This window comes from Euprymna scolopes, chromosome 14 (genome assembly GCF_053919585.1).
Source record: "Euprymna scolopes isolate OS-2025 chromosome 14, ASM5391958v1, whole genome shotgun sequence".
Classification (NCBI taxonomy): Eukaryota; Metazoa; Mollusca; class Cephalopoda; order Sepiida; family Sepiolidae; genus Euprymna; species Euprymna scolopes.
Window position 1 is genome coordinate 88043593 of NC_136495.1, and position 26528 is coordinate 88070120.

The 26528-nt window shown below is 32.3% G+C and overlaps 1 protein-coding gene across 6 annotated transcripts in view; it reads right to left on the bottom strand.

The window, feature by feature from the left end:
• Positions 1-26528, bottom strand: part of LOC145293149 (DNA repair protein Ku70-like) — a 462221-nt gene that overhangs the window by 424084 nt on the left and 11609 nt on the right. For 2 of the 6 annotated variants that reach the window (XM_080139579.1, XM_080139575.1), the window contains exon 1: positions 2407-3771. The exons of the other annotated variants lie outside the window; for them this stretch is intronic. In XM_080139579.1, coding sequence (XP_079995705.1) covers positions 2407-2468 — 62 coding nt within the window. In that variant the 5' untranslated portion in view covers positions 2469-3771. Of the gene's footprint in view, positions 1-2406; positions 3772-26528 lie in introns of those variants that run through there. 6 annotated transcript variants of the gene reach the window in all.

Sequence of the window (26528 nt, forward strand, 5' to 3'; positions counted from 1 at the left end):
AATATTTTAATTATTTATTTTTTCTTCGATAATTTATTTTTAACATTTAGACAAGGACCTATTTAAAATAAAAACATTTCATATCGACAAAGCTGAAAAGTACTGCTGCTGTTTGAAATTATCAGCAAATAAAACAATGTTTTTTTGTTATAAAATTTGAAATGAATTAAGTACTTTTCATGCAAATATCACTCACGACGGATGACGTGTGCTACCATCATGTAAATTCATAACAAAATGCCTGTTTACAAAGTAGTTTACAGCAATGAATTACATCTAATTTTTATTTTTAACTAGACTACCCGTGACCAGTATAACATACTGACCGTGGGTCAGTATGTTATATTAGCTATGGAATTAATGTATGAGCGTGACACTTGTGACATAAAGAAAATAGTTTTTTGTGACATAACAGAAACATTTCTATGAAAGTATTTTAAAATGAAAAAAGAATAGACAGATTTCTACGACTCGTTCTGTTTATAATTTTTTATTTTTGAAAAAAAAAAACTTACAGCCATTGAATTTGTGGTTTGCCATACTTATAGGTAAATGTGCACTTAACAGATACCATAATACTTAAAGTTAAATTCAAATTTTGATATGTCTTAATTTAAACGCAAAAAAACAAAACAAAAAAAAAACACAATTGGGACGTTGAAAACGTACACAGTAAAACAATACATTTTGTCACGTTGATTATTTATTTGTAACGCAATTTAAAAAAAAACATTTTCGGGGTTATTTATGTTGGTATTGTGGATGAAAATGTATGAATGTTTTTAGAAAAATGGAGAATATTAATAAAAAAAAGGTTGTCAACAGGTTAAAGTAGAAAATTGCATTAAAATAACTTAAACGTAATACAGAAATGAACAATGTAAAAAAAAACAATAGAAAGTATCAACAATTGTTTATTTGAATAATTTAAATGCAAAAAAAAGATTGGGACACTGAAAACATACACAGTAAAACAATGTTTTATTGTCGCGTTGATTATTTAGTATAATATATATTGTATATATGAAACAGGTCGATGATTATACGTATTATTTGTAATCACATTTTGCGTTTGCTTCCCATATCTTGAAGTTTTTTATCCAATAAAGTTAAGATATTCGCTTTTCTAAGGACGTCTGTTTGCTTGAACAAAACTAGTCCAGTGATTTGTGTTTATTTGTTTACGCTGTTATGGGTTTATGTTTATGAACGCATGCGCAACCAGAAGTCGTAAACCGGATGTTGTGTTACAACACTCGTTACAAGACCATTTGAGTTTTATAATTATATAGATAGATTATTTATAAAACATTACAAGTGTGTGATTATAAAAAGAAAATGTATATTGGCTATTGTATACCTTTTGAACAAAATTTCTATCTGGATTTAACTCTCAACTTTATGATGTTCTAATATTTGAGTGAAAAGTTACATGTTTTTTCAAATTTCATGGCTTTATATATATATATATATTAGTAAATTTAGAAAATATATATGGTAATTAGACTACCTGGGACCCGTTGGGTCAGTATGTTATATTAGCTATGGAATTCATGTATGAGCGTGACACTTGTGACGTTAGGGAAGGTAGATTTGCAACTTTTTTCAAAAAATCAACATGGCACTGGTGATGATAGCTGGGATTTGATGTGATAAGAACATATACCAAAAATTAGATTCCTATCTTGAACAGAAAATTGAGCATTTCATTTTAAAAATCGTGTAGAAAAATGCTGAAAAATCCTTCATTTTCATAGCATTTTTCACAACACTGAAATTTCACTATTTTTATAAAATATTCAATTAAAATTGATATATTTATATGAAATACATTGAAACAAAAGTATATACATGAATTATAGTTTTAATTATGAATTACAACTAGCAAAATATCTCAACTTTTACTACATTGATTAAACAAAAATTGTAAAAAAAGCTAATTAGCAAGTTTTTTAAATTTCACAATTCAAAAAGATATGTGGAGATGTATTATACAATATAACAACTTGATGTAAGTTACAAAACCATGTATTTTAATTTTTTATTAAATGCAATATAAACTGTTATAATAGAACTAAATTGTTCTGTATACTTTCCTTTTGAGGAAAATGAAGGTCTAATTTGCTGGCACAATGACTTTGTAATAATGTGTCTATGTCTTGCTTCCTGCCCATATACAACTTTGAGAAAAATCAATCAAATTTGACCAGTGTGTGGCTGCAAAATTGATAGCAGTAATCTTCATTTTTTTTTTTTTGAGTTGTTCACTATTTCTGGAAAAAACAACACAAAAAAAATTATTTGAAAACACTTATTTTTTTATATTTTGCGAGGTAATATGAATAAAACTATTGTTTGGGTAAATTAAGAAAAATAATAAAATTTAATGGATAAATATTTACTTACTTAATGGACAAAATCGTTTGAATGCCCTCTTCTCTCACATCCAATTCATCTGAGTTTATCATCGATATTATATTTTCCGGAAGTAGTGCAAAAGCACTATATTTTGTTTAAAACAGTAATTTGGATTTCAGTTAACTGTTTTGTTCTCTGAATCATATTAAAATATACTGCTGTTGGTTAAAAAAAAATATTGTCGGTTTTGATCTCAAACCAACTAACTGCATACACTTGGATGATAAATTTGACCAAAATGTTTAATTTATCATAGTGTTTGAGGATAGACAACTCTAGTCCATAAACACATTAATCTTGTGGCTTATGTTAGCCATCTCCCTTGATTCAAGGGCCCAATTTTCTAAGTTAACTTCTCCACAAGAAATGCCAACAGCATACTCAAAAAATATCCTCTGATCTTCACACTTAAATTATTTGTTTCTTCTGCTGTCAGATAATGATGATCGGGAGGGACACTATTTTTTTAGAATTCTACTTGAGGCAAATCTTGATAATTATTGATATAAAGTTTCCCCAAAGGACCAGTAAATGTTGTTAGGCTTTTTGTTGTTCCATCAATTAATTTAAAAATTGCTGTAAATGGCAGTTCTTCTCGTGGAACCTGAAAATTGGCCAAATTTGCATGTCATAAGAGCCAGATTACATAATAAATACCAATATATTTTATTTTCCACAAAAAAGGAATATAATTGCAGGTGAATCTATAGAATTAATTTTACCTCCTTGTTAGGAGGACAAGTGCAGATTATGTGCCTTATTTGACAATTTTATGTCTTGCACTGTACTGCAAATTCATCACATCAAGACAAAGTTTACAGCTACAAGAAGATATATCAAACAGTTTGTCCTGCAGTTCCTTCATTCTTTTCATTTTGATTGCTGCTGCAAGAGATTTCCTGTTAATTTGTTTGGCCCTCTTATAGCAAAATATATTGACCTTCTGTCCTATGTAACGTTCCCTTAACAAGGGTATTTGTGGATTGACTGCTTGCCAAATACTAATTATTTCCTTGGCAATCAACTTAGAAATCTTACTATTTTTTAAGTGGGGATAACTGTTTGAGGAAATAACTAAACTGGATGACTTGTCGTGAAGTTGGGAGTGCTGTTTCATCCAAATGACAAGGTGGACCAGCAAATTTTGCGAACCACGGGTTAAAACTGAACGTCATGCTTTTACTGACATTCTAATCTGAAAAGTAAAGTAAATAAATGGATTATAACTGAAGGAAACTGTATTAGGCTATCATCCAGTTTCATACGCAAAAAAATAAGTGCTAGCTATAAGAAATAATGAAAAACTTTGTAGAGTTGAATTAGATGTATTGAAGAGAGAGGACCAAACCAAATCAGAGGCATAGCAGTGTTTAGTTTAGACATTTTTAGCAGAGTTTAGCTCTGCCTTCGATAACATGAATTTATCGATAAAGAGATTCATTCTTGCTGTAGTTGTGCAATTTTTAACAAGTGTTTAATGTTTAGAGTTTGAAAAACCAGTGTTTGTGCATCTATGTTACTATGCTATTTTTAATAGTATTTTCAAGTTAAATTTAATTTTTATGAAATTTTTGTTTATTAATATTTTAAGTGAAAGTACAGAATAGTTACAATACAACCTCCTTCCCATATTAAGAATGGCTTTCTAAATAAAGTTATTTGAGCACAATAACATAGATGCACACATAACGAAAAACCTTTAAAGGAGTTTCCTTATTTACTTGTATTAATCTTTGTGGGTTATCTGATTTTAAAACTATAATTTTAGAAGAAAAACACTGCTTAAAAACAATTACTCCTTAAAAATAAAAGAAATTAAAATTTGACACTAATTTTCTGCAAAGTATTTTTTATTAAGTAGAAAAACTTGAAAATTTATGTGGTTATGCTTCGTAAAGAATGTGTAGAATAAAATTGTGTGGACTATATTTTTGTTGTTGTTTTAATATAAAACTGGAGTATTACCATATTTTAATAAAAGTTTCAAATAGAATTTGATGTGAAATATTAGGTTGGTGCAAAAATAATGCTTTTCACGCTCATTTGAACGTCAAAAAATGACTGTTTTTGTGTCAACCTAATAGAAAAACAATTTAAAAAAGATAAAACAAATATGTTTAAATTCACTGCAGACACTTGAAATATAATAATATATATTTTAAACAAGTCTTTTTCGTTTTTCCTTTCGAGATAATTAATCCTAAATCGTAATGTTAATTTTCAATATCAATAACGAGCGTGTTTTGCGCCGGTGAAATCTAAAAGGTTTCCACCCAAAAAAAGTTCCTGAAATGAAAAAAGCGAACTTTGGTTGTTATTATTTAAAAAACATAATTTTGCCTTTACACTTAATATTTATTTTATTAATTCATTATCCTCACTCATTTTATTTAAAAATGTAGTTTAAAAATTATTCTAAATAATGATTCTATTTTCTTAACAGTACGGATTGTTTTGATGACGGGACGTTCTTGACAATTCACCGTAAAAATTTTAATCACTTCAATTTTTCAACTTTTAAAGTCATTTCCTCAAGCAAAGATAACGATTTTGAGAAAAATATTTTGTGTATGTCTTTTCTATGTCAAACCCCAACCATTGCCTCACCGGGGTTCCAAAATCGACCTGCCCTATTGTGACGTAAAGAAAATAGTTTTTTTTTTTTTTTTGACATAATAGAAACAATTCTATGAAAGTATATTAAAATGAAAAATCATAGACGGATCATTCAAACATGAAAAAAAAAATCCTCCCTATTCATGTAAAGTTACCTATTTTTCCGAATAATCGCTCAAAAATAAAAGATTAAACATGATTTTCCTACGAATCGAACGTTGACGAAAGTCATTTAGCAGCAAAGACGCAAATGAAACTACCGATGAGAAATATAAGAATGAAAAACCCATATTGGAATCCTTCAACCAAGTTATAGAAACTTAAAATCTAAAAAAAAATAATTAATAAAACCTGAAGCAAAAAAAATAAAACCTAAATTAATAAAATAAAATAAAACTAATATTGAAACAGATTAGTAAATGTGTCAACAAATTCATCATTCTCACACAACTATTTTGTATCTAGAAATGTAAACAAAAAATAAAAAAGAAGGAAGGAAAAGGGACAGAGTAGTAGTGGTAGTCTTGGCTTTACTACAATTGTTCATATGTTTGTCAACAGGTTAAAGTTGTTTAGTTGTAGCTAATGTAAATGTCTCCTCTCATCACCTAGGACATAAGCTAACCAACCCTCTTCTCTATTGTTTCAAAGTGTAGAGTGAACAGCATTCTTTAGTGGAACTTGTAGGCCACACTCAGACTTCATCAAGATCGTCAGTGCATAATCAACCCTTGTCAGTCTCTTCGCCAATACCTCATCGACTAAGGAAAGGTGTGTTACTCATCTATGCTGTTCTACGACTACACATTGTCAGGATCTCGCCACTTTCGAAAGAAACTCATTTTTTTTTTTTTTTTACATGGGGTTCACCACTTATCAAGGCACGAAGGCCACTCAAGGATAAAGGTTATTGCATGTATAGTAATCAATGAGATAGTATTGTAGTAATCATTAGTATTGGGGTTTTGATAGAGTGTCTTACTTAAGGGGGCGGTTTGTCAGGAGTTTGTTTATGTTGGACTTGAAGACGTCCAAGTTGTAGTCAGGTGAGAAACAGGCAAGCGGCAGAGAGTTCCACTAGCATGCAGTTCTAAGAAAGAAGCTTTGCTCATGGAATCTATGTTTGGATTTAGGCACAGATTAAGAGTGGGGAAAATTATTAACAGTAGTTTTAGCCAGACGGGTGTTTCTCATGAAAGATTGGCGAGGGGGACGAGGGATTGGAGCTCAGACGAGCACCTGCCATGGAAATAACGATAAAACAAAGACAGACTCGCAACATTTCTTCTGTGGGAGAGAGGTTGTAGGGAAGAGAAAAGGGCATCCCCCACTAAACCACAAAGTCTATTTTGTACTCTGTGAAGGCAGGATAGGCTGCTTTTAACAGCTCCTGCCCCAATGTGGTAGCAGTACTCCATCCTTGGACATACTTGGATTTTATATAGATAGAGAATTGCATCAGAAGTGAGATATCTTCTGGAGCGTTAGAAGGATCCTACCATTTTTTCAGCGACCTTGGCAACAGACTTTATGTATGTGTTCTATTTCAGGTCAGGAGTAAAAGTCAACCCCAGAAGCTTGTCAAAACATGGAGCTTGCCCTAGACGAGAGCCATCAATTTCAATTGATGCTAGATTGGGATCAGAGCGTTGATGATGTAAAGATAGGAGCTTGGTTTTAGATGCATTAAAAGTAACAAGCCACTTCTTGCCCCACTGTACCACACGCTCAAGATCAGAGGAGAGAGAATCAGAGAGAACTTTGTCATTTATGGCCTTGGATGTGTTGCCATAGATGGTCATGTCATCAGACTAGATGTCAACAAATGATTTAAGTATGTGTTTTGGGAGATCATTAATGTAGATCAGGAAGAGAATTGGGCCCAGAATGGACCCGTGAGGGACTCCAGCATTAATACAGTGGGCCTCTAATTTCTGCCCATCAATCACTACTCTTATGAGCCCATCAGAGAGAAATGATTTAATAATTGAGAAAACATTTTCAGTTATACCGTAGCTGGAAATCTTGTGAAGTAGGCCTTTATGTCATACCTTATCGAAGGCCTTTGATATGTCAAGAGCAACTGCCCTAGAATGGAAGCCTTTGTCGAGAGATTCACTAATCCTATGAGATATAACCGTTAGCACATCTGCTATTGATCTTGGCAGAACGGAAACCATATTGCATGTCACTAAGAAGGTTATTTCTGCTGAGGTGATTGACTACTTTTCTATTTAATATGGATTCCAGTAACTTACTCATGACACACAGGAGACTTACTGGTCTGTACTGAGACCTGAATTATCACCTGAATTCTTAAATACAGGGCATACTAATGAGGTTTTCCAGCGTGTTGGGAAGCACTTCTCCTTAAACAGTTTCGTAAGTATGGGGGCAAGTTCAGGTTGAAGCTTTTTCAACACTATAATTGGAATGTCGTCAGGGCTAGTTGCTTTACTGAAATCAAGGTTCTTGATTAGCTTGGCGACCTCACGCACAGATATTTGTATATTGCATAGCGTGTTGTCAATTACAAATATGGGGAGTTGATGGCCATCGTCGCATAAGGTAGAATTAGCTGCAAAGTTCTTGGCAAATAGTTTGGTCTTGTCTGATGCTGACGAGATGACCATTGATGATGGTTGGGATAGAACGCACGCTTCTGTTCAGGATTCTGTTTGCTATTTGACAAAACTGGTGGGAACCAAGCCACTGCTCAGTTACTTTGGATTTAACGGAGTGAGCATCTAGTTCTCTTGCATTTTTTATTACTCTTTTACAGTGGTTGCTGGCAGTCCTGAAAGCAGCTTTAGTCTCAGTGCATCTATTACGTTGGTAGCTATGGAAAAAGTGATTTCTGTGCGCGATGGCAGCAGCACATTCTGGGGAGAACCATGGCTGGCTGTTAGGTTTTTGTTGGAACTTTTTGGATGGTATGGTCATTCGGGCAGGTCTGATACTATAGAGGACACATCCTTTTTAAACATGGAATGCAGAGATAGATCAGATATAAATGTACAGAAACTATTCCAGTCAGCCATAGAGTATCAATATACAGTACGGTGGAGAGGTACGTCTGAAGACTTATTACATTTCATTTTTATCTTAACTGATACAACCGAGTGGTCAGATGATCCCAGAGATAGAACGGGAACATGAACATAGCTCAGGTGAAGTTGTGAGAAAAAGGTCTAGAAGGCTTGCATACTGACCGGTAATGTCAGGCACAAGGGTGGGTTCATGAACAATCTGGGTGAGGTCATAGGCAATGTCGAAATCATGACAGAACCTCTCCTCATCATCTGTCTTGTTCGAGTGGGTCAGCCATTCCACATTGTGGACATTGAAGTCACCACAAATGTGAATGTTAGCTGAAGGATGAGCAGATAGGATGTGGTCAATTTTCTCAGATATATTCTTAAAGATAGTAACTCCGCTGTTGTGGGGGGGCGATAGAGGGCAAATATAAATGCGGTGGTGTAAGCAAGTGCAATCCGGAAGCACATAAGGTAAATTAGGGTCTTCTTTAGAGATATCCCTACCAGACGGAAAGCCATCTTTAATTCCATGTCCATAACGATCTTGGGGGTCAGATTTAGATGTTAAGTTGGAGTATCCTTTAATTATTAACTCATCTAGGGAAGTGGTCGGCCCTATGCCAGTTTCGCTTAGGAAGAGTATGTCTGGTTTTGTCTCCTGTAATTGGGTTTCAACCTCTGGAAGGTTGGAACGTAGACCCCTGATGTTGGAGGAGGAGACATGGTAGTAGGGGTCTACGTTGGCGGATGGGGTTCTAGGTTTATGCGCATTTTTTTTCTGGAGATATTATTACTAATGTTGAGGTTTTGGGATTTGTGGAACAGGTCGACAGACTTGGTTAAAGCAGGACAGAGGGAAAGTAAGAGAGAAAAAGGCAGGAATTTTTTTTTTTGTAGCACATAAAGTAAAGCCATAATAATTACCCACTAGTATGGCATCGAGAGGCCCCACAAGAAACTACTGCATGGTCCAAAATCCATTCACCAAATGGCAATACAGTACAGCAGCCCCAGTACTTTGTACCTGCTGATAGGACAGCCTCCTTAGTGGTTACTCCAAGGTTTGGGTCCTTAACTATCAGGCAGGTAACGTCAGCCCAGATGAAACGTTTATCTCCAGCACCCTTACTAGTGACATGACCACAAGGTTAGACATAGAAACAGAAAATTTCCGACATCTCAGGCTACTGTTCACGAAGTACTGCCGACCTGGAAAGTAGCTTTTTCTTCACCCTTTGTCAGAAAAATCACTCATTGGAAATGAGGACTGAGGGACAAATAAGGAGAAGGGTAAACAGGTGATACTGAGTGATGGAACTCTGGTTAGACTGGGTTTTACTAAGGTTGCTTCAGAGGATTCTGATACACTGCTCTCTACAACCATGCAATCTATTTGAAAAGTTGAGTGATGTCTACTGCCTAGTTACAGATGAGGAAGAAAATGTTTTTAAGCAACTTCTGGAGAAAAATCACCAGTTTAATGTCTGACTGGGCAGCAGTCATGCAATGTTACAAGAAATTTAGTTCTTACCAGTTAACTACCTTACAGAAGGATACTCAGATTCATTTTCTTTATTGTAATGCACATTTTTTTTTTTTTTACTCAACTTATCTCCTTCTTGTGAGACTGTACTAAATAAAAGACATAGAGCAAAGTATGTGCAGTTCTGCCAGTGCCCTTGGAAGGGATTCTTGCGTCCAATTTAAAAATTGGACTTCATCAGAATCAGCTACAGCAAGGCTGATTAAAACTACTGCTGAGGTTCTTGGATCCCGTGGAGATGATAAAAATGGCTGCAGAACTGAATGGCTGGCATTCTATAGCAAAGGAGGGTACCTATCTCAAATCACAAGTTATCGGGCAAATAGGTTTAATTCTCTATTTGAAAATGCCCTTGCAATATATCACCATAAAGAGCACATAAAATTATTTTTATCAGTGTTTGCAACATCTTGCAATTTGAAATTACAGAGTGTTTTGGCTGACATTTCTTCTTGCTGCAGTTGGTCTGCTAAACATTAATTTAACAAAACCTTTCTGGAATCTTCTCGACAGTACTGTTCAGCATGTTGAACTATATATATGTCATTATATCAAGAAAATGACTAAATTTAAAATGCTGGATCAACAGTTCACAGTTGTTATTAGACTAGAGGAACACAATACATCTCCGTGTTGGTCTCACGGTCCCTAAGCTTGTTTTAGAAATTTTGCACAAGGTACTCAGTAAGTTCCTCATTGTCACTAAGCACCAGTTGCATGACTTTTTAGAAGGATATGCTTTTGGAAAAGATGTAAATCAGGAGACAAGAAATACCTTGAATAGCTGCCCTCTAACAAATCTGTCAGGTGAGCATGCCTTTGGAAATTTAGATTTTAGCATGCAAACAAAACGACATGCACCATTTCATTTTTTAGTAATTTAAATGCTTCTCTACATTAAAAAACCGACCTTGTGTCTAACTCTGCCCTCGTGGGGAGGCAAGTAAATAGGAAGTAATATGGCGGCTGAAAAACGTTTTTCGACCCCAATAAAAGTATTACAATACATTTAAACCCTGAAGAATTTCTGCCATGCGCCCTTGTTGTTCTAAGTTAACAACTAGCCACTACTTGTGTTTCAAATTAAAAAAAAAAAAAGAAAAAAAAGTACTTAAAATAGTAAAAACACTAAAGCTTTTTTTGTTTGTCTTTTTTTTTTGGAAGGGGGATTTGAGGCGCCCCTATTATCCCAAAGAACCAGCTATGTAATCACTTTGCAGTATTTTTTCCATAATTATTTACAAAAAATTTTCTTTACAATCAATTTTTATTTAAAATTAAGAAATTATTTTCTAAAATATTTTGTTTATATTTTATTTTTAAGTAAAATTAAATTAATTTTAAAAATATTGTTTATATCCATCATTCAAAAGGGTTAATTTTCGGTAACTTCACCGGTTGTTAACCTAAATTTTCCAAATGTCAGAACAAGGCTCGTCTGCAGGGCCTACTTATCTAAGCTGCACCCATCATAAATTGTAAATAAAAATCATTCAAATCGTCCAAGGGGCTAATTTTAAGTAGGTTAGCCTATAGAGTAAATGTGGTATTTTGATGTTTGGTACTTGTTTAGGAAATAGACTATGTGGACAACCCACACCCTCTAGGGAAACACGTGACTTACCTAACTAGCACATGTGCATAATTCAACGGGTCGGTCGTGGAACAAAATGAATGAAAAAAAAAAAAAAATGGCTGCCTTATCTCTACTTATATGCCTGCAATGTTACCCATCTGATATGCAGATGAGATGCTCTTAAAAGGGTTGATTTTTCAGAGAGCATGTTCATTTTGAAGTTGGATTTTGAAGAAGTAAGTTCAATCAGCAGGAATGCTTTTGGAGTTGAGAAGTTGCATTATGTATACAGAAGTTTGGAAGGTGGAAGTTTGGACAACAGTGTCAAACTTAACCAAGAAATTGGTGATGTAAAGGACAGAAGAAATAACGTGGGTTATTTAATTATACACCTTCTTCCACATGTTTCTACTTTTGGCCTGAGCCACATTTCCAAAAACTTTTGTAAAATTTTAAATAAATATTGAATCTAATGTTTGGTTTAAAATTAAGAGTTGGTACAAATTACGGCATCAGTGAAAATTAGTGCTGTCAATTTCTACATGAATGTAATCTATAGGCACTACCATTTTTATATGAACTTTTCCAAAATGTACATACGATCTGGTGACATCATCAATTGATGTGCTTGATGCGAGCCACGGTGAACGTTTTTTTATTTTGTTTTTTTTTTTTTTAACTATTATTTACTACTGTAATTTAGTTTACTTAAAGATTAAACTATTGAAATGTAAAAAAAAAGATTCATTATTATCGTTAGAAATAATTAAGTAAAATCTGTTTTTTTTTTCAGTAGGGGTAGAAAACATAAAAATAAAATGTTACGTAACTTTTTTAACATCTACGGAAGAGCAGAAGTGACAATAAAATAGTTTGTTAGTTCATTATGTTATTTGTTTAAATTTTCGATATTTTGGAACGATTTAAATTATTTATACAAAAGTGCATTTTTTCCCTCCTGACTGTTACTTGGGAATAATTTCCCTTTTTACCAGTTTGGTGCCTCCGACCACTTCATTACTACTAAAATTAAAAACAAATGTTAACGAAAAAAGTTTTTAAAGTATCTAAAACTGGAAAAAAAAGAAGTTTAATAAACTTTAAAATTAAACGTAAAACACAAGAAAAAAATTTATAAAAATAATTTAACAACTTACTTTTAATAGATAACTTGGTTACTTTTTAGTAAACACTAACAGAATAATCGAGTTAAGCTGTGAAGTTTTAGAATGCCAACGGCAAACGCAACTGCGGAAGTGAATGTTTTCAATCAACCAGTTCATTTTTCTTGGCATCCATATTTTATTTCATAAAACAAGACATACAAGAATATCGCAGTGCATGTACAAAAACTGGATTTTAACGCAATATTAATTTTGAATTGGGTTTAATCTAGCCATAAAATAATTATTTGGCAAGAGTCATGTTTATATTATAACTTTATATTTAAAAAAAAAAATTTTTTCACACAATTAAAAAATCTGTTGTAGCGGACATTTTGAAATAATGGAATTTTAATTGTTTTAATCTTTTAAAAATCAGTTAATTTTGAAGAAGTTACTTTTTCTTGGCAATTCAACTGATTATAGTATATATTAATTAGAAAAAACGCTATTTAGAAAAAAAAACAATATTAAGTTTATTATCAATTTTTTAATTGCAACTTCAAGGTAAATTTTTGTTCAATACGCGTATTTAAACTTAAAAAAAATATTTTTTTCTTATTTGAACTCTTAATAAATAGAAATTTCGATAGATTTAAATATATTTTGTTTGAATTTCGAAAAAATATGAGGGGGGGGGCACTAAAAAATATTTCCCCTCATATATTTTATGGAAACTGCATTTTATATGTAATTTCATTCTAAAATGGATAAGTTATCGAAAATTTCACAAAAATCTGACCATTAGTTGATTTTTGCAAGATTTATTAAACACGGATATGTTTTCACATTCGGAATGTCTACTACATGGGAACGTTATTTTAAAGCGCCAATTATGTAAACACGATTTTTATCTTGCAATTTTATTATTTTCGTACAATGAAAAATTTTTTAATTATTACTAGTTTATTTTGCCCTTCTTTTAAGTGGTACAAAAGTTATACTGATAATATTAATTTATAATAAAGTTACATAGTGTTACATATAGGGTGGGGTAATTCTGTGGTGAATTTTGGCAGTCCCTAGTAATCTAAATAGAAATTAAAACCAGTTGTTTGTATATTAAAAATTCCTGTTTTCAGTCGACAAGCTATTGTAAAGAAGCACTGAAGATTTTTTTGGAACGCCTGACTCTTGTCTCCCAATTTTTAGTGTGCTAAAATTTTAATCATGTGATTACGGTGTAGCATCACTAAAATAAATCATTCAAATGTCGCTTGTTATGGATTTAGCTGAATATGATATTAAAGATAACTTTATTGGTACTTATGCATTTATGTTACCAGGCTGGCAGGTATTTTTGTAACTATTCTGTACTTTCACCTAACAAATTCATAAACAAAAAAGATATTGTAAAATTTGAATTTATATACATAATCATTATATATATTTTTTGGAGGGAGGGTGACTTAATGAGATAAAGGACAGTTTGAATAAATTCATGATTTAAATTTGTAATTATAAAAGAAACAAAAAAAAAAAGCATTTTATTTTCAGTTGCGTGCACTTATGTTACTGAACTAGCGGGTGTATTGTAACTGTACTTTCACCTAACAATTTAATAAACAATAAGATATAGTAAAACTTGAATTTAAATTGAAAATACTATTTAAAAAATAGCACGGTAACATAAGTGCGTGAGCACCACTTTATTTTACATATTTCTTTTCCGAAGGACCGTTTGGTTTGAATAAATTGATTTAATTTAAAGTGAGTAATTTCTAAAAAAAAAAAAGAGTAAAAGATAATGAGCCATGTAGGCAGATGGTAACATTTATTTATTGCAGTATTTTTTTGACACTTGTTCGTTTGTTGACTTCTTTGCAATATATCAATTCAATTCAAATAAGACAAACCAAAAGAAACAACCCAATTAAAAGAAAGAACCAGCAGTAAAATATTTTCCAACAAACAATTTATCAACAAAAACAAACAAAAAGGAACACATATTTAATTAATTTACATTAATTGCAATTTGCAATGAAATGTTGAAGGTGTTGGCCTATGTGCGACCGTATTGTTGTCGCCACATGCACTTATGTTACCGTGCTCATTTTTTAAATAGTATTTTCAAGTTAAATTCAAGTTTTACAATATCTTTTTTGTTTATTATGAAAGTACAGAATACACCCACTAGTTCGGTAACAAATGTACGCAGCTGAAAATAAAATGTTTTTTTTTTGGCCGACGTACACGAGTGCTACCCCACTAGCGAAATACGCATCGGCTCCGATGTTGAACGTTGTTCAATTGAGGGAAAAATGGTCTTATGCCGATGAGGCCATGTATAGAGAGGCTTAGAACATGAAAAGGAAAAAAATATTAGAAAACATTTTTAGAGCATGTTCATGAAAAATATGGTAATTAAAAAAAAAAAATCCCAATAAGCTTGGGGGGGGGGTGTTTTGAACAATTAATTCAAAAATAAAAATTTCAAAACAGTGTTCTCGTCGAGTAGCTTTTATTTTATTCAAGAAAATAAAAAGGTACTCATGCACTTATTGAGCCGTGCTGAAATAATAACATTATTTAGAAAGCCATTCTTAACATGGGGACAGGAGGGTGTTGTGTACCTATTCTGTACTTTCAACTAACAATTTATTAAAAACAGGTACTGTAAAACTTTAATTAAACTTGAAAGTACTATTTAAAAATAGCGCAGATCAATATAACATTCACTGTGTTTCGATCTACGACGTTCAATGAGAAGTACGTACAAGCTCAAGCTTTTTGTTTATCACCATAAGTGCTAATTTGGACTGTCACCAATTTTCCTTTAAAAAAAACAATTCAAACATTAGGAGAGACACTTAAATCATTAAAAAAAATAATGGTAAAGTTCAAGCGAACTTGAAAAAAAAAAAAAAAGAAAATAACGCAGGTATCATAAAACTTTAATTAAACTTGAAAATAATATTAAAAATAGCGCAGATTCCATTTTGACTTTCACCAATTTTCCTGTTAATAATTGCATAAACTCTGGCAAAAAAATGTCCATCCCAACAAAAAAAAAAAATTCTTTCCTTGTAAAAATAATGATTTCTCCCTCAATCGAACAACGTTCAACATCGGAGCCAATGCGTATTTCACTAGTGGGGTAGCACTCGTCTACCATCGCCCGTTTTTTTATAATTAAAAATTTAAATCATGAATTTATTCAAACTGTCCTTTATCTCGCCAAGTCAACCCCCCCCCATTTAAAAATATATCTAGATATATAAAAACGAAAATGTGTGTGTATGTATGTTCGCTTTTTGTGTATGTCCGAGAAAGGCTTTTTTCCAAGAAGTGATTGGTCAACCCACTTCTTAAAACTTTTTATATCACGTCTAAATCATAATATCTACCAGTTAACAATGGGGGTTGCCTGTCTATTTAATTTGCTCAACTTTGAAAAGATAAATATTCAACATTTTTCGATCGCCGCATTAAGCTTTTTCGTATAATAAAAGCGAAACTAATTCTGGCAGCATTTTTCCGGTTGCAATCGCCGGAAACGTTCGAAAGCAATCAGCTTTGATCAATGTGGAGTTTCTCCTTATATCAGACAATTGCTATTCAATTTGGACAATACCCTTTTTATGGGGAGTTGGTTTTCCCCACAACATGTTGGGGAAACAAAAAAATTTTAAAATCCTGCCCCGCAGTAAATAAAATACTGCCACGCAGTCAAAGTTGACCTTATTAAGTACGGGCACCTGCCAAGTTTTAATATTTAAATAAATTCAAACAGGTTTCCGTTACTATTTCGTGGTGGCCCAGTGGTTAACGTCGCACATTTTTTTTCACACTTTAATTTCCAACTTTGACTCAAGGGTTCGGGTTCGATCCTTCATACTTACCTACCAAAACTTTTTTAATTTAAACCCCCCACCCCGACACAAACACTCGGGCAACACCGGGTACCCCCCGCTACTATATAATAAAATGAGATTATATATATATATATATATTATTGTAAGAAATTTCTTTCTCACACAACTCAATTTTCCAAATATTTGCAAAAGCAAATCAATTCCACAAACAAAAGCCATAACTTTAAACTCAAAATTTATTCACAAGTAACAGCAATGAAAGTTCTTTGGTTCTGGTATAGTCCTTTGCAAAACGGTGGCCCGATTTGCTTCCATACGCATGGAGCCTTTAGTTCGTTGTTCCTTTGGAAGGATCCATGAATGTTCATGATAAATTTGGCGGGAATGATAGCGCCTATAATTAGGCATACTGTGCGCCCCACGGGACTCAAAATGAAATGAGATAAGATCCAATATTTGGAAAATAAACATGCAGAACAGTTCTTGAATGTCATCCTTGATTTGGATAGATTCAGCAATATAAGTTGTCTCTGCTTGAAGAAATGTGTTCTTCGTACACCAACAGTTTAGTGTTCATGAAGGAATAGTCTTGGCTCCCTCCAGAGGCAGCCGCTGTGGTTCAAATCTATCCCATTGCCGAATTTTTCTTAGACTGAAAAATAATAGCATGATACAAAAAGCACGCCAAGTCAAATCACGTGACACATTCAAATTTAAACCAATCACAGACCGGCTACTAGAACTGTGTGGCTGGCCTAAACAAGAAAGATGGCGGTTGTATATGGAATTTCTCTCACAATATATATATATATATATATATATATATATATATATATAAATTCAAGTTTTACAATATCTTTGGTGTTTATGAATTTGTTAGGTGAAAGTACAGAATAGTTGCAATACACCCGCGAGCTTGGTAACATAAGTGCATAAGTACCAATAGTGATTTTTAATTTTTAGTATTCAGCTAAATCCATAACAAGCGGTACTTGAATGAATGGTTTATTTTATTGACGCTACACAGTAATCATATAATTAAAATTTTAGCAGACAAAAAATTGGGAGACAAAAGAGTCAGGAATTCCGGTTTTTGTTTTTTAATTCGGTTGAATTTGAGATAAGAACCTAAAATTCGGGTTTGTGTTACTATACACATAGATTAAAAAAAATGATCCAAAAATAAATATAACAAATACATGTTATCGAAGGCAAGATAAGTTACTCTTCTACCTATTTGGAAAAGTTTTTAGTGCTTTTACTCACTTTGAAAATCATGCAGTGTTTATCGATATATTTGAAAAAGCAAAATGGCGGTATACTCGCTGTTGAACACAATAAGTTTGGGAAAACGAGTTTAAACAAAAAAATTATACAAAATACTGTTAGAAACTCACTCAATATATGTTACCGTGACATAGGCGGACATTATTACTATACACAGATTCAAAAAAGTGTTTTAAAAAGTTTGTTGTGCTTATAAACACAACTTTTTTTTTTTTTGCTTATGTAGATTGGTGATTAAAAGAAATAAAGAGTGCATGCGTAAATATATAAACATTTATAGATTTTTATTCAGTATAATGTTTTAAACTGACGCATTTCATGTGAAAAAATTATTACGCACTTACATGTCCTGTTGAGATTAGTATAAATTAACAAAAAATTGTTTTTAGAGTATTCTGAAAACGATCACCGCATATAAAATTGTCGCCGACAAATAGTTTGTAGTAATGTAAATTCTGTTTTTATTATTTTTCTACTGAACCATTTTTCGTAATTTTTGGAACTTATACTAATTTCGGCATAACATAAGTACATAATAATGTTTATCTTTCGTCGATATAAGCAAAACTTTTCTTTTAACAATTTAAGTGTTCAATTAGGCTTTTTCGTTTGTGACAATTTGACTACAATGATCAAAAATCATTATTTCAACATTTGGTGCTCACTTTTTAGTTACGTTGTGGTAAATCGGTCACCCATTTTGTAACCAATAAAAACGCGGGAATATCAAAACCGTAGAAAGTAAAAATGACATGAACCTACCACATTTATAAGTTAGAAATATTTATTTTGTTTCTCAAAGAAAAAAAAATAGAATGGAAATGATTTTTTGGTCAATTTTTATGATGTGTCCCAGCATATTAGGTACACCTTGGGCCTTGAGTTCCATGGCAACCAGCATATTTAATAGTCGTTCTCTTAGCCCTCCCTTAATAAAGGCTAATGTATGTGCACGTAACATTTTTTATTTATTTACTTCCGTTGCCTTAGTAACTAAACGATTTATTGATAATTTCACTTTCACAAACATTTATTTACGCTGGCTTAACTCTTAATAAATATTGAAAAAAGTAAATGATGTATTGATAATTTCTAACTTTTAAAAACTTTATTTATTTATGTTTAACTCTTTTTATGAATATTAAAAGAAAAAAAAAAACACCATGGGGGGGAAATATTTGCAAAATTTAACTGATATTCGTTGTCAGCATACCCAACCGCAAATACTATTAAAAAAAAAAAAAAAGGGGGGGAGGTCAGTGTCCGTTGCAAAGAAGTAGATTTATTTATCAATAAAAGTCATCATTTAAAAAGAAAATTTTGCCCCCTTTTTCATACAAGGTCATTGTGCAGAGGGAGAAACTCCATTTTAATTTTGATTTGTTCATTTATTTCATCTCATAATTTAGGACACTACTACTAACGATATATTTATTAAAACAAAAAAAGCTGCGACAAATTTCTTTTTTTTTTAATCTAACAAAGTTGATAACATTAATAATACAAAATGTAGTCTTTACATGATTAAGAGAATCGTTTTTGTTTTCATGTCAGTTTTTTTTTTCGACTACATTACAAAAAATGAAAATGCAATGATAGTTGTAGAGGAATTAGTTTTTCATTTCATAATTAAGGAAACAACAATATTTTTAATAAGTCAAAACATTAAAAAAAAAGAAAAAAAAAAAAAAAGAAAACAGCAGCGTTTTTTTTTTAATAATATTTACTTTATAATAAAAATGTAGTTAAAAAAAAAAAACAAAAAAAAACAGAAAAAGTTGCAACTTTCTTTTTCAAATGTTTTCATCTAATGAAAATATTTTTAGCGCCGTAAATTATATGAAAACAAAAACGATTCTTTTAATAGTCACATAAAGATTACGTTTAGTATAATTAATGTTATCAACTTTAAAAAAATTTTTTTTAAATAAAATCGCCGCAGTTTTCTTTTTATTTTAATGTTCTAACTTAAAAAAAATATTGTTGGTTTTACCATCCAAAATTATGAGATGAAAAAATAATTCCTCTACAACTGACGTTGCATTTTCATTTTTTGTAATGTAGTCGAGAAAAAAAAAAACGACATGAAAGCAAAAAACGATTCTCTTAATAATCGCGTAAAGACTACACATTTTAATGTTATCAACTTTGTTAGATTTTTAAAAAAATTCGTTGTAGCTTTTTTTTTTTTGTTTTGATATTTTGATTTAATAAAAATATCGTTAATAGTAGTGTCCTAATAGACCAGAGGCTAAAAAAGGGCCTAGTTTTTGAATTGGTAGACATTTTATTCATATGAGAAAATTTCAAGTGTTTCTAGGAGTATTTTCCATGCTGATTCCAAATCTGAAGAGATCTCCAAAAGAACGCAAGAGAGTTGTATGCTCAGTTCGTCAAGTCCAAAGTAGCTGAGCAGCGGCTTGGTTCCCACCAGTTTTGGCAAATTGCAAACAGAATCCTGAACAGAAGCGTGTGCTCTATCCCAACTATCATCAATGGACCTGAGTTAATCTCGTCAGCATCAGACAAAGCCAAACTCTTTGCCAAGACCTTTGCAGCCAATTCTACCCTTTGCGACCAAGGCCGCCAACCCCCAATATTTCCTCCTGTATCAGAAAACACACTGTGATATATAAATATCTGTACGTGATGTTACCAAGCAAATCAAAAACCTTGATTCCAGTAAAGCAACCGGCCCTGACGGTATTCCGATTATAGTATTCAAAAAACTTCAACCAGAACTAGCACCCATACTTACAAAACTGTTTAAACATTGTCTTAAGGAGAATTGCTTCCCATCACCCTGGAAAATCTCATCAGTATGCCCTGTATTTAAGAATTCAGGTGATTGTTCATCCCCCTCTCAGTACAGGCCAATAAGTCTCCTGTGCGTCATGAGTAAGTTGCTGGAATCTGTGTTAAATAGAGAAGTAATCAACCATCTCAGCAAAAATAACCTTCTTAGTGACACACAATATGGTTTCCGTTCTGCTAGATCTACAGCAGATGTGCTTACAGTTATATCTCATAGGATTAGCGAATCTCTCTACAGAGGCAACCTTTCTTGGGCAATTGCTCTTGACATATCAAAGGCCTTTGATAGGGTATGGCATAAAGGTTTACTTCACAAAATCTCCAGCTATGGTATAGCTGGATATGTCTTCTCAATTATTAAATCATTTCTCTCTGATAGGTTCATAAGAATAGTAGTTGATGGGCAAAAATCAGAAGCTCACAGTATAAATGCTGGAGTCCCTCAGTGGTCCATCCTGGGCCCAACTCTTTCCTGATCTACATTAATGATCTTCCAAATCACATCCTTAAATCATTCGTAGACATTTTTGCTGACGACACTACCATTTATGGTAGCACATCTAAGACAGTAAACGACCAAGTTCTCTCCGATTCTCTCTCCTCTGATCTTGATCACGTTGTACAATGGGGAAAGGAGTGGCTGGTTACTTTTAATGCATCTAAAACCAAGCTTCTATCTTTACATCATCAACGTTCTGATCCCCATCTGGCATCAATTAAAATGAATGGCTCTCGTCTTGGGGAGGCCTCAAGTTTTGACAGGCTTCTGGGCTTGACCTTTACTCCTGATCTTAAATGGAATACGTACATCAAATCTGTTGCCAAGGCCGCTGGAAAAATGGTCGGATCCTTCTATCGATCCAGTAGATATCTCACTGCTGATGCAATTCTCTATCTATATAAGAGCCAGATACGTTCAAGGATGGAATACTGTTGCCACATATGGGCAGGAGCTGCTAGAAAAGACTTGTCCTGCCTTGATAGGGTTCAAAATAGACTTCGTGGCCTGGTGGGAGATGTCCTTTTCTCTTCGCTGCAACCTCTATCTCACAGAAGAGATGTTGCGAGTTTGTCTCTGCTTTATCGTTATTTTCATGGAAAGTGTTCGACTGAGCTTCAACCTATGGTCCCGCCTCGCCAAACTTTCACAAGTAGACTAGCTGAAAACATTATCAATAATTTTCCCCACTCTTTATCTGTGCCTAAACCTAAACATAGATTCCATGATCAAAGCTTCTTTCTTAGAACTGCACGCCTATGGAATTGTCTTCCGTTTTCCTGCTTTCCAGCCGTCTATAATATGGTTGTCTTCAAGTCCAACGTGAACAAGTTTCTGATGAGCCGTTCCACTTAATTTAACAAATTTAACGAACTTCCATTACTATCAATTACTATATTGTCCTTTTGACTACTCTACACTCTTTAACCATTATCCTTGAGTGGCCTATCGGCCTTGATAAGAAAAAAAAAAAGCAGTTGTCTGTTTGGGGCAGTGTGTAACGTCATCGATTACTAACACAAGTGTTGCGGGTTCGGGCTTCACCATTTTTTTTCTTTTCTTTTAATTTTTTACTTCTTGATATTCTTGATTTTTAAATGTTACGTAATAATTCTACAAGAACACTTTTATATAAAAAAAAAATACAGAAAAATCTTTTGCTGTACATAACGAAAATGTCCTATTCCAAATATATAGGATATATTATATATCAGCTTATTTGTTATATTCCAATAATCACATAAATAGATCCAGTAATAGAATTGTGTATTGAATTCATTCCTAAACTAATTAACCGATCATTATGAAGTTTATGTGTATATGATTATATATTTCTATGCATTGAATTCACTCCTAAACTAATTAACCGATCATCATGAATTTTATTCATGTGTATATGTCTGTATATTCGTGTGTATTGGATTCACTCCTAAAATAATTAGCCGATCATTATGAATTTTAATTATGTGTATATGATTATAAACTTCTATTATTGGATTCACTAAACTAATTACGCGATCATTATTAATTATAATTATGTATATATGATTATATATTTCTATGTGTGGAATTCACTCCAAAACTAATTAACAGATCATTATTAATTTTAATTATATGTATATATATTTCTATGAATTGGATTCACTCCTAAACTAATTAACCGATCATTAATTATTTTAATTATGTGTGTATGATTATTTATTTCTATGTATTGAATTCACTCCTAAAATAATTAATCGACCATTATTAATTTTAATTATGTGCATATGCTTACATATTTCTTTGTATTGAATTCATTCCTAAACTAATAAACCAATCATTATGAATTTCATTTATGTATATATGTCTGCCTATTTGTATGTAGTGGATTCACTCCTAATTAATCGATCATTATGAATTTTATTCATGTGTGTATGATTATATATTTCTATGCATTGGATTCACTGCTAAACTAATTAATCGATCATTATGAATTAGATAAGTTTTAATTTTAATTATGTGTATATGATTATGTATTTTTGTGTCTTGGATCCACTCCAAAACTAATTAACTGATCATTATGAATTATATGTAATGTTTTTATATATTTTTTTATTTTTACTTTTTTATATATGTAATGTATATGTTTGTATATGTCCAAGGATGGAATACTGCTGCCATATCTGGGTAGGAGCTGCTAAAAACAGCCTATCCTGCCTTGACAGAGTACAAAATAGACTTTGTGGCTTAGTGGGGGATGCCCTTTTCTCTACCCTGCAACCTCTCTCCCATAGAAGAGACGTTGCGAGCCTATCCTTGTTTTATCGTTATTTCCATGGCAGGTGCTCGTCTGAACTCCAATCCCTGGTCCCCCCCTCGCCAATCTTTCACGAAAAACACCCGTCTAGCTGTGAACACTGGAAAATTTCCCCCACTCTTTATCTGTGCCTAAATCAAAACGCGGATTCCATGAACAAAGCTTCTTTCTTAGAACTGCACGCCTGTGGAACTCTGTTCCGTCTGCCTGCTTCCCTCCTGACTACAACTTGGATGTCTTCAAGTCCAACATAAACAAATTCCTAATGAACCGCCCCTTTAAGTAAACACTTCATCAAATCTCCACACTAACGTACTGTACTTGCAATAACCCTTATCCCCGAGTGGCTTCCGGGCCTTGATAAGTGGTGACCACCTTGTAAAAAAAAAAAAAAAAAAAAAAAAAAAAAATGTGCATGCTGCTTCAGAAAAAGAAAAATACAGGGTGTGTCATTTACGGAAAAAGACCATTCTCATGGTTCACTTTATGTAAAGTGAGATTTAAATTAGTTGTTTAACATATTAAAGTGTATCAAGTTGATATGTCTATTCTCTTATACGATATGTTTATTTATTAAATTAGGAATTTTCAGCAAATAAAATAACTTGTGTAAAGCCATATTAAGGAAAAATTGTAAATATCCTCATAAAACACTGCAGTTTACATTCGTTTGACAAAAGACATGAAAAGCATTGTTTCCAAATCTTTCAAAAATCATAGATGAAAAAACTGTTTTCAAATACTTTTGGTGATTGAATGACTTTTCCTCATTTTGGACCGTCATTTACTTTTTGATGTAATTTTGTCACATGCACATTGGCATTATGCATACCCATTCCTGTGTCTCGATACATCTATCATTTTATGTGATCAGTTTTCTATAATACAAACCTTAATGCTTAGAAGAATTTTGACTATATATATATCTATAATATAAAGCTGAACGTCTGTGTGTGTGTCTGGTTACGAATAGGCTCCTATATGGTTGACTATTATAGAAAACTGATCACATATATATTATATATATAGATGTATCGAGACACAGGAATGGGTATGCATAATGATATGATCCATTAAAATTGTGGGGTCTGCGTACATGCCTGGTTCACAAAGTATGGAAAGAAAAAATTTAAAAAAAACGTTCACAAGTGTTTTTGATATAGATGTACATAATACTTTGATAAGTATGTTTTAACTTAAATAGGGATGGTATAATAAAATTGTGGGGTTTGCATTCGCGCCTGGCCTCCATAGAATGGAAATAGGCACAAATTTTAATAAAGACTTTTCATATCTATCTGCATAAGTATACTTTGATAATTATGTTTCAGTTTGAAGAAATATGGTATAATAAAATTATGGGGTGTTCGTTCGCGTCTGACCTCCATAGAATGGAAATATGTCACAAAGTTTAACAAGGTTTTTTTAATATAGATCCACAGAATATTGTGATAAGTGTTTCAGTGTGAACAGGTATGGTATAATAAATTATTGGGTTTATCTATTTTATTTTTACTTTCATCATATTTTGCTTTGGTTTTGATACCCCCAAATTTGAAGCTATCTCTTTACATAGTAATACACACGGACGAAAAAAACGCTTTGGATAATTACAGATTTCAAGGTAGTTCTACTAAAATAGCCATATTTTTCAAACCAAAGCACTTCAAGTCTTCAAATTATTACTGTTTTGTTCGGAAATGAATATACTTTCAAATGAATTAATAAATATGAATGTACATTATATATTTTAAGAGTTTTAAGCAAATAAAGTGATAAAAATGTGAATGTCATAAAATGGCGTTTTCGGTAAGGTTTTATAATGACTGTTTTCTAAAGGCCCGTACCATGATTGTATGAAGAATTTTGTTATGAAATTTGGAAACCAATCAGAAGAGGTGTTAATCTTAATACTGTCAAGTGTCCGAAATATTTTTGACCATTTCTTTTTTTGTTGTGTTAAAAATAAGACTTTAATATGGCGAGTATCGAACATTTTGAAAAAAAATTTAATCGGACACCCACTAGTAAATAAATCATTCTTTTTACTATTTTTATCAATTAAAAGTATTATTTCATGTTGAGTAGGACCGCGGTAATTGATAATAATTTAAAAGGACCTACCCGAAAAACAAAGTTTATTTTTAGAGTTTGGTCAAATTAAGTTAGTATTAGTAGCAGCAGCACTGCAGTAGTTGTAGTATTAGTCATAGCACAGTATAAACACGCGTTCTTTAACTTTTATTCACGAACGAATTAAGAAAAACATGAAAATATGAATATAAATGTTCTGATATGTTTAATTAGAGAATGTTATCAGAATAACATTAGTTTAGAACTATTCGGTTTTCAGAATGTATAATAACAATCCCAACCAATTCGGCATTATGAATTCATTATAATTTCTCACATTTCTGGTCAAATTTAAAAACATGGTTAAAAAAACAAAATAAACTTTTGTAGATATATAGCTTGCATATACTTTTATTCATTGCATTAGTTTTGAACAGCGAATTAAAACAATGTTTTACTGCGAACAGCCACAAATGTTTTTTCTTCAAAATCAAAAGATATATGAAAATCTCGTTTGTACCCATACACATAATTTGAAAAAGTTGTCAAAAAACAAATATATAACAAATAAATGTTATCAAAGGCAAATAAGTTACTTTTCTACCTAACTGGATATGTTTTTAGTGTTTATATTTAATGTAAGATGTTTATTCAGCATGAAAAACAGTGTTTACCGATGTATTCGAAAATTTAAAATGGCGGTCGACTCTCTCTTTGAGGCGGTAAGTTTGGGAAAATGAGTTATAAATAAAAAACCAGACATAATACTATTAGAAACTCGCTCAATATATGTTACCGTGACATAGGTGGATATATATTCGGCGAGTTTTTAACAGTATTTTGTTTAGTTTTTTATTTTTAACTCATTTTCCCAAACTTACCGTATGAAAGAGATAGCCGGCCGCCATTTTGAACTTTCCAATATATTGGTAAGCACTGTATGTTTTTCGAGCTGAATAAATATGTTACATTAAATAAAAACATGCTTTGCATAACATTTATTTGTTATAATTTTATTTTTTTTATTTTTTGGACAACTTTTTCGTACCTCTATGGCAAGCACAAATAGTGTTGAAACTCACAAATAGTGTTGACTGTTGAGAATTTCCTGAGAACAAGACAAAAGTCAGTTTACACTTAAATATTTGAAGTCTTGATAATGACTTAAAAATAAATAGTAAAACAAAATACTGTTAGCAACCCACCTACTAAAGTTATGTGTGGCAAGTCTCCTCCTAAAACACTCTTTAACCCCAACAATAACACTAAGTTCGAGTGCTCCCCCCCCAACAAAATACCTCTGTAAGCCACATACAAGCATCTAAAACAAACAAAAAATAGATCCTTAAAGAAAAATGCACATAAAAAATAAATTGGTTAACTGTCCTAA